This window comes from Prosopis cineraria, unplaced genomic scaffold, assembly GCF_029017545.1.
Source record: "Prosopis cineraria cultivar Desert tree isolate PC_DT_omini unplaced genomic scaffold, ASM2901754v1 PC6, whole genome shotgun sequence".
Classification (NCBI taxonomy): Eukaryota; Viridiplantae; Streptophyta; class Magnoliopsida; order Fabales; family Fabaceae; genus Prosopis; species Prosopis cineraria.
The window spans coordinates 41,666,145-41,679,708 of NW_026555337.1; the positions used below are offsets into that span (position 1 = coordinate 41,666,145).

Consider the following 13,564-nt stretch of genomic DNA (forward strand, 5'->3'; position numbering starts at 1 on the left):
TGGCCACTTACATGCAGGGGGTATTGTTTGAGCCTAAAATGAAACGTCGATTGACAAAAGCTCAAAGAAACAAAAGAGGAAAAATCAAGCCTAATAAGCCACCATTTAAGACAAGGCTCGGTCTACTTCAAGATAAGCTTCTGAACTAAGCACGTGCTAAGTTAGTGGGAGTAAACCTTGAGACTTGGAACAAGTAAGCATGGAAGAACATTATTTGGACACAAAGCTATTATATCAACGTGCCCCAAATCTTGTAAGATCGTGCCAGACTAAGTAAGCACTAAGTCATAGAGGAAATGTAACCTTAAGACTTAGAGTGACTAAGCTCGTAAAATCATTATTTGTATGTGCCCTGAATCTCGTGAGACCATGCCATGTTAGCAGATATTTCGGCATACAAGCTTCAGACATTACGATACTAGCAAACTCAAACCAACATTATGATAGAGCTTTAAAGAAGAAAGAAGGCAACAACGAACAATGAACAACTCACTCAAACAAGTCATTACTTGGATTATCTTTTATTTTTACTTTGAATTTAGTCTTATTTCAATTTCTTGTAGTTCTATAGCTTAGTTTGAATAATCAAATTGCCTTTTTTTTTTTAATTATCCTTGTATCTTCACATCGGGTGAATAAAAATAAGGGAACCTAATGACCTTTTATTCACATTTGAAACTTTGCACTTTTGGCACACCTAGTAATCATTCCAAACCATGAACAATAAGATATGTATTAAATTTTATGGATAAATTTTTCATTTACTTAAGAATTAATGACTTTTTTCATTTTAATATTACTTTCTTTCATAGTCAAGTATGAAGATTTTTCTTATGGAAAAAATATGAATATTTTATATATTTTAATTAAATTGTGTTATTTTAATTATTACTGATTAATCTCGAGTTAACTTTTGATTAAATCACTAATCCTTAAACTAGAGCCTCAACTGGTTTAATAACTTATTGGAGAAGTTTCAGTACCTTGATTATTGGAGAAGTCTCTGAACATGTAGAAGTAGAGTTTCCCGTGGGATTTTGCCATACCAGGTAGGCACCACCTGGGGAAGTTAAATTCATGCTACTTTAATAAATAATAATTTACTGCTTTTTCTATGACGGAATAATATGTTATATATAAAACTAACCATTGGTCAATGAGATATATGTACACACATAATTTAAAACTCAATAATCTAGCGACTATATGTTGTTAGATCTTATATAATCACAGAATTGCATGCTGAATCAATAAATAAATGGATAAAATTTAAAATGGAAGGGGAAAAAAGTCCTGAATATCTGCGATAACACATTAAAAATAACGATTTGTTGTATATATTTTAGTCACACGACAACTTTTCCATATTATTATTCAGAAAATTATATCAGGTCAGATTTAGCATAACGTGGCAAGAAAAAAAGCAAAAACTTGAAAGTTCAGACACGAAAAATATTAAGAAAAATCATATCATTGAATGGGTGATGACACTAATGCCATATTTATGTTGGGACCAATAGTATTCTTTATTGACATCAAAGATTAATTCACTTGACACACGAGAAATTAAAAAAAAAAAGACTCTTCCCATCTAGATTTATTTCATAATAATACAAGAAAAATCAAACCCAAAATTTCAATTTCAATTAATAGTAATAGTAATGTTACTTGTGGAGCGGTTGTTGAATTTTGTGTTTGAAAATCAAACCAGGTTGTTGTTGGGAATAAGGTGTAAAGATGTGTGAATTGTGAATTTTAAGATTGCAGTATAAATTAATTAAAGAGGGATATTAATTGGTTTGTTGACTGAGCATCTGAATTGAATTGGGACCACCATAGGAACATGATACATGGTAAGGATATAGCGATGACCATATGTGGTCAAAGAGAAAACAAAGCATGAGCGGCGTGTCGTTTTGCCGTGGTATGGTCAAAGTTTGTGATATGCATACAAAATTAGAGCCGCATGGTCATTTTGACATTGGCTTCCCCTACTCATCATGGCTTTTCTCAAACCTATGCCATGGCTTTGGTTGTGCTATGTTTTCTCCATCATGTCTTATAATAAGATTAAAATATGTTGAAACCAACGAATGAATTTGTAGAAATTTAATATACAATTAAAAAATATATTTAATTAATAGGAATAAAAATGGAAAACGGAATTCTCATTTACTTAATCGAATACTTGGCACGTGATTATAAATTGTAATTATAAAATTAAAATAGAATTAATTATATCAGTCGATCATGAGTTACAATAAAAAAAGATTAAATCGCATAAAATAGAATATAAATTCTTTGAGAGTACGTAAGATGCTAAATACCATATTAATAATAAGAAATGATATTAAAAAATTAAATTTCCATCATATATAGGTTTGGTAGCGAATCAAAAATCCGTTTTTTAAGTAATTGAATAGAGCTCTCCATTCCAATAAAACATATACAAAGCTATGTGATTAACCGCCCATGATGTTTATGTACCCACGATCATAAATAGTTAAAATTTTATTGTTGTAAAAATAGATATATTTTAACTAGTTTTTCCACTAACTAATTTTTTGTCAGTCATTATGAAAAAGTATTTAGATTTTTGTCTTCATCCATGCAAAAGTTATTCTCACCAACTGATTTGATAGAAAAATATAATAAAACAAATAGTTGGCATGATTTGCTTATTCCACTTGGAAAGAAATGTGAAATGCATATGGCACAGTAATAAAATGAACTGCTTTGTACTCGCATTATATACACACACAATCTCGAATAACTATATTAAGGATGTGGCTGATTTCATCGTACATATAATATTATATATATATATATATATATATTTTAAGAAAATTTGATGATGATCAAACCCCTTTAATTTCAGTATGGATAAGACTCAAAAGAATATAAGAAATGTATAAAGGATTGAATGATCTTTGAAACTCATTAGTTTTGTAAGATGACATGAGTAAGAGAGTTACTTGAAGTAAGAAAGTTTTTGAGAAATTATTTTGAAAATTATAAACATTCCATTCAGTATTTGCACAGCATGGCAACTGAGAATGGTGGCTAGACCTTTTTTTCCATTATTCTTTGACCATCCTTTAGAAAACAATAGCAATCTGAATTCCACTGGACAATAAATGTTCTTTAATTTGTATATATTGTTGAAATCCTCACAAGGTGTCTTTAGTTTCAGTCGATTCTGCTCTAGAATTCCCTGCACTTAAAGTATGACTTCCAAATATAAGAAATTTGAGTTGCATATAGACATCTAATATTTCACTTGTGAATATTATTTTAATAAAAATATTTTTAAAAAATTAGTCGGTTAATTGTTGCTGCCTACTATCGAATGACTATCAGTTGTCAATCAACGTTAGTCAAAGAGGGTGAGTTCAAGAGCATTTAAATCTTTTTACAAATACAATTAAGTCCCATGATACTTGAAAATATTTTCACAAATTTATGAGACTTACTTATAAATAAGTTTTTTTTTATGTAAGACTTTTATACATAATATTTTTAAAAGTTTAATTGAGTTGGATATTGAAAATTAATCAAGGCTTCAAGTTTTTTTTTTGGCCAAACAATGCTTCAAGTTCAAAGAATATTTAAAACAATACTTTGAAATTTCCGCTAACAATGTCTTCATATCAATAATGAAACTTTGAACCTACAACCTTGTGGGTTAAAGGAAACAAATCTTCCCCAACCAAACTATTAAATTGCATTTCTATTCATATTGAAAATTACAAATTACACCACACAATTAGTTTAATGCTTGCAAAATTGTGAGTGCATAACTTGGTTTTGATTTCCAAAAGCAGACCACATTAAGACTAAATATTGGAGGGGGGGGGGGAGAGTAATATGAGCATGTGATATATTAGGCTTTTTCTTTCATCAACCGTTTATGAATCGGTTTGATCTTAGTAAATTTTATTTTCAAGATCTTTAATTTGTTACAAATATTCAGTATACTTTTCCCTTTCAAATAATTATGTAAGAGCATAAACAAATTTAATGATAATGGAATTTTTTTAACCCAAGGCTCATATATGTTGGCAGAAAAACACAAGGTTCATACAAGATTAAACAGCAATAGATTTTAATCTATCTACCTTAAAAAAGTATAAGACATTTTTAATCAAATCTCACACTTTAATTTTCAAAAAATATAAAATGATTCATTTATTAAGGGTATTTTTTGAAAAAAAATCATTAATTGTACCTTAAAACACAAAAAATATCTTATCTTTTTTAACATCTAAGCCTAAAAAATGCCTTGTATTTTTTAATGGAGGAGTATACTACATGGGACAAAAATTGATTGTTCTTTCCCCCTTTTTTTTTTCCTTTTATGACCTAGCAACACTTCTAGATGCGTATTAATTAGTTATAAAGTTCAAACTCATATGTTAAGCTGATTGGCCAAGTGAAAATAAATAAATAAACTCATTTGCTGAGCTTGGATGTCACCTACGTGCACGAATCTCATTTAATTTTGTATCAAGCCTGTTTAATTTAATAACTAAATAAACAAGGGACTAATTAAGTTAAATTAATATGCGCTCTTGTCTGTTTCCTTTCTCGCTAATGATCTTTTCATTGGTTGAACGTTGACTGGTCACATTATATGAACCCCAAAAAAAAAAGAAAAGAAAAGAAAAATTTGCCTGGGAAGTTCGTGCCCTTGTTTAACTCCTTTATTACGGTCAAAGTTCAAACCTAATCGATTTGAGCCTAATTGTCACTGTCAGCTTCCAAACAAGAGAAGAAAAGTATTTGTACAGATAAGCTATGCCAAGACCAAAAGAAAAAAGAAGAGTTCCAACATCGTGAGTGAATGCTGATTTTTTGGGGTCTTAGATGGTGTACTTTAAATTAAACAATAGAACAAGTCCAAACCAATCCTTTTCGACATGAATAATCCACACACTATAAGAGAAGCTTCTCTCATTTGTTGAAATTATCGCTAGCCAAGACTTTGTTCTTCAGCGCAAGAAAAGACTAAAGCAAACACAGATCAGAAACATACGAGAGACATGGGTGATCATATGGAAGATTTGAGAAGCACAGAAGAGTATCTGGACGATGAAGTTGAACTTCCAGGGTTTCGATTCCATCCCACAGATGAGGAACTCGTGAGATTCTACCTCAGAAGGAAGCTTGACAAGAAACCCATCAGTATCGAACTCATCAAGCAGATCGACATTTACAAATACGACCCTTGGGATCTTCCAAGTATGTTTCCACATATTTTCCTCTTGATTTCACTCTCTTTCAATTATTTTAACAGGGAAACATAAAGAAGAAGGAACTTACATCGACAGAGGGTTTTCTCTGATAGAGTTGATGTATAGGGGGGAAAAAAAACCAAACCATAAACTAAGTTAACGTTCTGAGTTATATAGTGATGAGCTTCATACGATGATTAATTAGTTTGTTTATGAATGCAGAAGCTAGCTGGACGGGAGGAGAGAAGGAGTGGTACTTCTATTGCAGAAGAGGAAGGAAGTACAAGAACAGTGTGAGGCCGAATAGAGTGACAGGATCAGGGTTCTGGAAAGCAACAGGGATAGACAAGCCTGTGTATTCTCTCGGAGGGGAAGGCCATGACTGTATTGGCCTCAAGAAAACCCTCGTCTACTATCGTGGCTCTGCTGGCAAAGGCACCAAAACTGACTGGATGATGCATGAGTTTCGTCTTCCCTCAAACATTGACCCCACTAATATCAATGCCCAAGAAGCTGTAAGAATTGTTCTTCCACTTCAAACATCCAATTATACACACACACACACACCCCTTTGCCAGCAAAGACAAGAAGTGACACTATCGTACGTATATATATTCAGCTTTCTCTTCTTGATCTGTTTGTGTTCCAGGAAATTTGGACGCTCTGTAGAATTTTCAGAAGAGCTTCGACGCAGAGAAAGTGCACGCCAGATTGGACACACATGGTTGCGAAGCGTCGTTCCAGTGACAAGATCAATAGAAGATCGATGAGCATTAATAATAGCGGTGTGGAGTCTTGTAATAGTACTGTTACTTATGATCAAGAAGCGTATATCAACTTTGGAGGCAGCCCGGAGCAGAAACCTGTTGTTCATAATAACTACACGAGCAATCCTCATTATTATAATGATCAAAGGAATCATCACGTGAGCCATTTCAGCACTTCAGTATCAGCAGTGATGACACAGCAGCCTCATCCTCATCAGCAATTAACTACGTCGTCGTCACCATCATCAGCTCTGAACTTCTGGCAGGCTTCCAATGACCTGCTTAAATTTGAGAACTCATGGAATGAGCTTGAATCAGTCGTGCAATTTTGCTCTTGATTGACCTTCATTCAGAACTTCATTATTCTCTTTAATAAGATGCTAGTTAGGAGGTAGTTTTAGTTGAATATCGTTGCACGATTGTATTTAGACATGTTAAATACATAGGAGAGAGTGGATTTGAGTCGAGGAGAGAGTTATACTGTTAAACATGTAATTTGACAGGACGCTTTATTGACTTGATATGAACGTGTTGCTTTGTTGGTTTCTCATTATCTCTTCTAGAACTGAGCAAGTTTAGTGATTCGATTTAATTTTTATCCGCTGCTTATACTCTGGATCATACATTTGTGCTCGACTAGAACAGAGAGACAAAATTTGCGATGAAAATGAAAACAATCCGTCCCACATTGATTTGGGATTGCGATAGATTTTTCAATTCCATCACAAATTCTTTATTTTGTCCAACTTTTTTAATTTGAAACAGAACCATATTTTTTGGGATTTATCTTAGCATATTTGAGTGATCAAAATATATAATTATAATCCGATGGTATAATTATGCCTCACACCCACATAAACCCATATATATTGTCAACGAATTCTTGTGATAATGTAAAACAAAATTAACCCCTTTAATTTTTATAAAAAAAATTAAAATTTCAAACGAGACCATTTAACATTATATCTATTTTTGCCCGTGAAAATTAACTTCATGTTCATTTGTAATAATATAGTTTATGGAAATTTTTTTAATGATAAAGAGGAAATATAAAACGAAACAGAAACAAAAAGAAAAGAAACAAACCGAAATTAGATGAAGCCACACCATATTCTCTCTTCAGCAATTTCTGGCATTCCTCAATAAGAACTAAGAGAGATCATCAAGAATTTGCATTTAATTAGTTGAGCATATTTCTGGAAAGATGGGGTAATTTCAACATAACTGACTAGTTCTAATTAATTAAGGTTAAATGGCTAATTGGTACTTACATTTAAGACTCTAAACTCATTTTTTTTTTTTGGTAATGTTTCACTTCAACATTTTAAAATAGTATAATTTGGCCTATATTGTTAATAAATCTTAACTTTAACAGTTAATTGATGAAAAAAATTACAAAAAAAGAATTCAAAAATTACAAAAAAGGACTAATAAAAATTTTTTGTTTCTTTTTTGTTAATTTTTTGTTCATTGTCTGTAATTTGAATCATTAATTTTTATATTTTTCTATCATTTTTTGGTCAACCAATGATTAACATTAACTTTTGTTAATGGTAAGGACGGCATTATGTATTGTTTCCAAAAATTAAAAAGGAACATTATACCAAAAATGAGTTTAGGGTCCCAAATAATCCTAAATTATATTTTAGGGGCCAATTTGACATTTAGCCCATATAATTAACTAATTTTCTTGACTTATATAAATTAGTTAAATGTGATCTATATTGGAAATAATTTTAAAATAGGGTTAAGAGTTATTTTTGCCCTTCAATTTTACCCAAAAGATTACTAGGTACTATAAATTTAATTATAGATCAATTATGTCCCTCAATGTTAGAATTTTGTGCCTCAGTACCCTTAACATTAATTATCCTCAATAGGCCCTACATTTTGTTGAGTTGGCTTTTTTTTTATTATTTTTAATAATAAAAAATGACGGTAGGACCTACTTCAATTTTTTTATTATATATTTTCCACATCTCACCTCCTCTCTCTCCTCCCTACCCTCTCGCCATCTACCTTGCCTCTCTAATCTCATCTCCCAAGCTCCATCATCCTCCCTTTAGAATCTATTTACACAAACATCTCGAGCTCAATATTATACACTCATCCTCATTTGGTTGAAAACTCCTCCCATATGATACTCATCCCCATTTGGTTGGAAACTATTGACCCTTCTCTCTCAAACCTCTTAAGCTCTTTATCTTGTTGACCACCCATTCAACCCTCCATCAACAACCTTTAGAAGACCTATGTGTTGCTTCGACAAACTCGTGTACTCAGGCTTCCCAAGACTCACAGTCTCTCTATTCCCCTCTCATACACATAATTAATGAAGTCTCATCAACCTAAGGCTTATAAATAAGAAGGTTCTTACCAAAACAAAACATTTCTCCATTAATGTTGTTATTAAAAGCTTGATAACAGGTAATAAAATAGTGAATGAGTGGCATTCCCAGTGAGCATGAAGGCGTAGTATTGTCTAATTGAGGTGATCTAAGAGTCTATGAAAAGCTTTCTCCGAGTTTTAGCCAATGACACTTGTTTCACATTCAAATTATTTCTTAATAAAAATTTTGACACTCATTTCTAAACTCATTCCTTTTACAATAAAAACATAAATTGGGTGGCTAATTTACAATCAAAGTGCCAAAAGCCTATCCTTAACCTTAGACCATACTCAATAGACTAAGGGACACTTATACAATACACCATAGCATATACATCCCACATATATGATAATTTCAATGCTTAACCCCCTTAATATCAAAAATAGAAAAGGGTATCAATTGCATAAAGCATCATATAAATCATCATCATCATCCACTAATTTACTCATTCCTACTTGTATTAGTAATTTAACCTTTTCTAGATATTGCATTTAACACACAATCAACTTAGGGCTCAAAACACACATATCAGCTCAAGTATCAAATAGTGTAAGTAGATCAAAGCATGTATTTTCTTACTTGTCAATATCATACTAAATTATACACATAAATTCTCAAAATAAACAAGGCCTACAAAGTTAGGATAATAATCTTAAGCCTTAGGCTATTTCTCTTGATTTTATCCCGATGAGCTAGCACCTGTAATATTAAAGAGAGGGGAAAGAGTACAACGACTCAATAACCAATATATATCTAACTTATACTAATACATATCAATTAATTAAAATGCAAGTGGCATACTATTTTCGCACACACATTAACTTATCATTCATAAGAATTTATTTCATATTTCACATTACTAATCACATGGATTCATATAATTTTATCACAAATATCACAATACAGACAACCATGTGCTTTTTTTAAATATATGCATGATCACTATCTCCTTTATATCAATCTTATACCCCTAACATGAAACCATATACTATCACAAAATGGGCTTGTCCATATGATGAGACTACCTTAGCCTTTCACACATGACAAGCTACCCAGCCAAGGTTACTTAACTTACTTGTAATTTATGCTTTTCCCTAAATCTCATATTATGGGGTGTCGTTCTTCCTAAACTAGCCTCCTCGTCGAATGAGTAGAAACTAGATTATATTCATGTCCATTTAAAAACCATGAGACAGTTCCCCATCAAATAAGTAAGATAAATAATATAAATATATCAAGGCAAGCTATCGAGCTCCGAATGGCAGCCATACCACATAAATTTTAACATGTTACTTCTCTTCTTAAGTGAATTCCCACCTCATATGATTATGTAATGCACAAATGCAATATTTCATTGCATGCATAAATGTCCATAATATAGGCATGCTTAACATCATCATTGTTGTTGCACCTGAAAAAAATACGATGCGGACGGCGCGTGAGCGGAGATCCCGACCTTCGCGGTGGGAACCGGATCGAACGAGGAGTCGCTATCGAGATTTTAAGGTAAATCTCAGGAAACCGATTAATGAAAGGTAAGAGTGATCTACGAAATCAGAGAATAGGTTCGGGAGTCGGTTGAGTGTGGGGAAAGTGTTAGGTACCCCACAATACCCGTTCGTGAGAATGGTTACTTGAAGTTTGTTGTGCTCTATTAATATGGTTTTAAAATTATTTTAATTATCCCTTTTATATTCATGTGTCTGATATAAAAATGATGATAATTGAGTGAGAAATGTTTATTTATTTACGAGGGAGGACGGACTTGACTCAGAATCTGACTCTGAGGCCTACGTACCCTGTGATGGGGATCAAAGTCCACATAGTTCGAGCTTAAAAATTTATTGGTAAAAATATATTTTTTTGAAGAGAAATTAATTAGAAATAATTCACCATTTTGCAAGTAAAACCATTTCTGAAATTTTGATATGTGTGTTTTAAATTACAAAAGGTAATTTAATTTTAATTATTTTTTTCATTTTTGAATTTTTGGAATAAAGAAAGGAAAGGGTTTAAAATTATTTTTCTTTATGATTGAGGATTTAATCGCAGTACCTGCAAAACCTAATTGGTTCATACGATAATGCAATTGCTCTAAATATCTACGGAGATTCTAAAATCTCACACGATAAAAGAGTTTGGCAATTTAATTTATTTATTTATATTCTTATGTATATTTTTAAGTGTTAATAATAATTTCACTTAAGTATGTATATATGTTTTTAAAGAATTTTAATCATCATACCTGTATAGCCTTATTGGCTTATACGGTAATATGATTTATCCTAAATATCTGTGGAGATTCTAAAATCTCACACGATAAAGGAATTAAATTTAATTAATTGATTTAATTAATTATATAATATATATGTATGTATATATATTTTAAAAACTAAATCATTATATCTGCAAAGTCTTATTGACTCACACGATAATAGGATGATCTTAGAAGCCTACGGAGATTTCAAAAATCTCACATGAGTAAAAGATATAATCAGTAAATATGGTTACAAGTTAAATGCATTAATTTGATTAATTAGTTTTTAAATTGCGAATTATATGATTATTTAAAAAATAAAAATTGAGAATCACTATATCTGCGAGGACTTATTATCCCACATGATAATGTGATTAATTTAAGTCCCTATGAAGATTTTTAAAATCCCACATGGAACTTAAATGGGTTATTTAGATTATAAAAAGATAGTTAGTTTTAACGGTTGGTCATTGAAACCATTGATTATACATATAAATTGGATCTCTATACCTGCGAAATCTTATTGATTTACACAGTATGAGACCACTTTAAATGTTACAAAAATTCTTAAAATCTCATACGACAAGTAAATGATTAGAGATGAATGTTTCTCTTATTCATTTCATTTTTTTTGAAATTGGGTAAGAATCGAATTCTCTAAATTCTGCTTTTTATAAAATAGGCTTGTCATAATAAATGAAATCATACATGTAATCGTGATGGAGAATGCCATATGATATGAGTGTAGTAATATTAATGACAAGTAAAGGACCTTAGCACTAATGGAGATAAAGAAATAATGCTCATACATGTTAATATACATATTTAAAGACCTCACTTAATAATTACACTGATTCTCTATTTGAAATGAAATTGTGCCTAATAATCAAATTTAGCTTAGCTATGATAGGAAGCAAAAATTATTATTTGTAATTTCTTTATTTTTTTTCTTTTTCAAACTCTTTTTTTAAAAAAAATATGACAACTGCAATGAAATCATTTGGGAGCTGAAAAATATGAGACAAAACATTTAAACATGAAATCCATTTTGGAATAGTAAATAGAAATTAAACACATATATTTTGGATTCAAAAGCAAGAACCTGCGTGTATGGGACATCCAGATCTGTCTCACTGCTCCTGCCACTCCTCCCTCTCTGATCTCTTCCTCTTCTTCATTTTCTTTGTTTTGAGAAAATTTTCCTTCACGTCTCAGCCTCTTCTTTCTCCTCTCCATCTCTATTTCTTCTTTCTTCTCTCTGCCTCTTTTCTTCTTTTCCTTTTAGAAAACTCTCCGGTACTGGTTTCTCAGCCGCTCCTTTTCTCCTCCCTTCATATCTGTTTCTCTCTCTCTCAACCTCTCTCTTCTCCTTTGATTCTTTCGTGCTCTGTTTTCTGTTTCTTCTATGCGTACGTTTCTCCTTCCTTTCTCCAGACAAAAAACGCACTCCTCTTCTTCGTTTCCTCTACTTTTCTCCAGCCGGAATAGTCTTTCCCCCTCAGCCTCTGTTTCACCTCTCTCCGTCTCTATCTTTTTTTTTCAGCTTTTGGCTTCCCTCGTTTCCTTCTCAGCTTTTCCAGAAAGAAAAGCTCCTCCGTTACATCCTCTCTTGTCTCTGTTTTCGCCCTCTCCTCCGTCTCAGCCTCTGTTTCACGTCTTCCGGTCCTCTCTCTCCTCTATCTGAGCTCTCTCTTTCCAGTCACCGTATTCTCTTCCTCTCTAGACTCCTCCTTCTTCGTTTTCGTCTTAGCTCTCTCTCCTTCTCGTCTTAGCTCTCTGCTTCACATCCTTCGGTCCCTCTTCCTCTATATTTTTTTAAGTTGCTTCTCCTTCCTTTTCGCTGTCCTCGTCTTCTCCTTATATAGAGAATGGACAACATGAATCATTACTCTCCTGCTCTACTTCTTCTGCATTTCTATCTCTATTTTTTGTGCTGTCCCATCTGCTTTCTTTGCTGTGCCATTTCCTTTATGCATGCGTTTGTCCCTGGTTCTATTTCTTTTCTCCTGCCAGCCGAAAGCATAAACGTATGTGTTCCGATTGCTTGCTATTCTTTCTGCTCTATTTTGCTTCTTCTGCATTTCGTGTCTGTTGCCTCTGGTTCTTTCAGCATCCGTGGCTCATGTGTTCGTGTGTTTTGCTGTTTCTATCCTTTTTCTTGCTGCATGGCCAAAAGTGTGTGCTTGTTTTTGTTTCTGTGTCTCTGTGCCTGTGTTTCTTTGTTGTTTCTGCATTTCTTTGCTGTGCTTTTTCCTTCTGTTCTCTCGTGTGTGTGTGCAAGTTTCTGCTCGTGTGTGCCTGACCGTCTGTGATGAAACGCTGACTCTATCAGCGTTTTGTCCAACTCTTTCTTTTTTTTTTATTTTTGATTAATGGTTCTGATCACACACACACACACACACAAGATATGTATTTAAATGAAAATAGGATTGAGGAGAGAAAAGTTAACTCTCAAAAGTAGACTCCCAATATTCTTGAATGATTGGGATAATTTGGGAGAGATTTTCTTTTTTCACGATTTAACCTTTCTTTTTTGATTTTGTTAAATTATCATTGTTATTATTTCTGGAAAATATAATCTTAAAAAGGGATTAAATCTCATTTTTGTATTATTATTTATTTTTTTTATATTTTTTGATTTTATTATTAAAAAAATGTCCGGACAAAATACGGTGTTCACAGTTGTACTCATATCATTTTATAATACTCACATTTTCAAATCACAATATATCATTGAACTCCATATCACAAATTGTCATAGGCCTCCACATCACAATTTGTTATAGAACTCCATATTGTCATATACTTACACATTATCATATCATTATGGAACTCCTCAATTTAATATTTCTCCTATTATTCATAATACATACATGCTTACATGCTTACACACATGCACACATATATCATTTTACA

The 13,564-nt window shown here is 32.3% G+C and overlaps 1 protein-coding gene across 1 annotated transcript; it reads left to right on the top strand.

Moving 5' to 3' along the window:
• The first annotated feature begins 4,957 nt into the window (after nucleotides 1-4,957).
• On the top strand, nucleotides 4,958-6,554 carry LOC129314602 (transcription factor JUNGBRUNNEN 1-like). The gene is made up of 3 exons (XM_054958083.1): nucleotides 4,958-5,241; nucleotides 5,457-5,749; nucleotides 5,884-6,554. The coding sequence occupies exons 1-3, from the start codon at nucleotides 5,043-5,045 to the stop codon at nucleotides 6,337-6,339; spliced, it is 948 nt and encodes a 315-aa protein (XP_054814058.1). The 5' UTR covers nucleotides 4,958-5,042; the 3' UTR covers nucleotides 6,340-6,554.
• The last annotated feature ends 7,010 nt before the right edge of the window (nucleotides 6,555-13,564 follow it).

What these genes read in the sequence shown, in the direction of transcription:
- LOC129314602 (XM_054958083.1), top strand. Translation starts at nt 5,043, where the DNA reads ATGGGTGATCATATGGAAGATTTGAGAAGCACAGAAGAGTATCTGGAC. An exon ending in CGACCCTTGGGATCTTCCAA is followed by an intron (nt 5,242 to 5,456) that starts GTATGTTTCCAC and finishes TTATGAATGCAG; the next exon opens with AAGCTAGCTGGACGGGAGGA. An exon ending in ATATCAATGCCCAAGAAGCT is followed by an intron (nt 5,750 to 5,883) that starts GTAAGAATTGTT and finishes TTTGTGTTCCAG; the next exon opens with GAAATTTGGACGCTCTGTAG.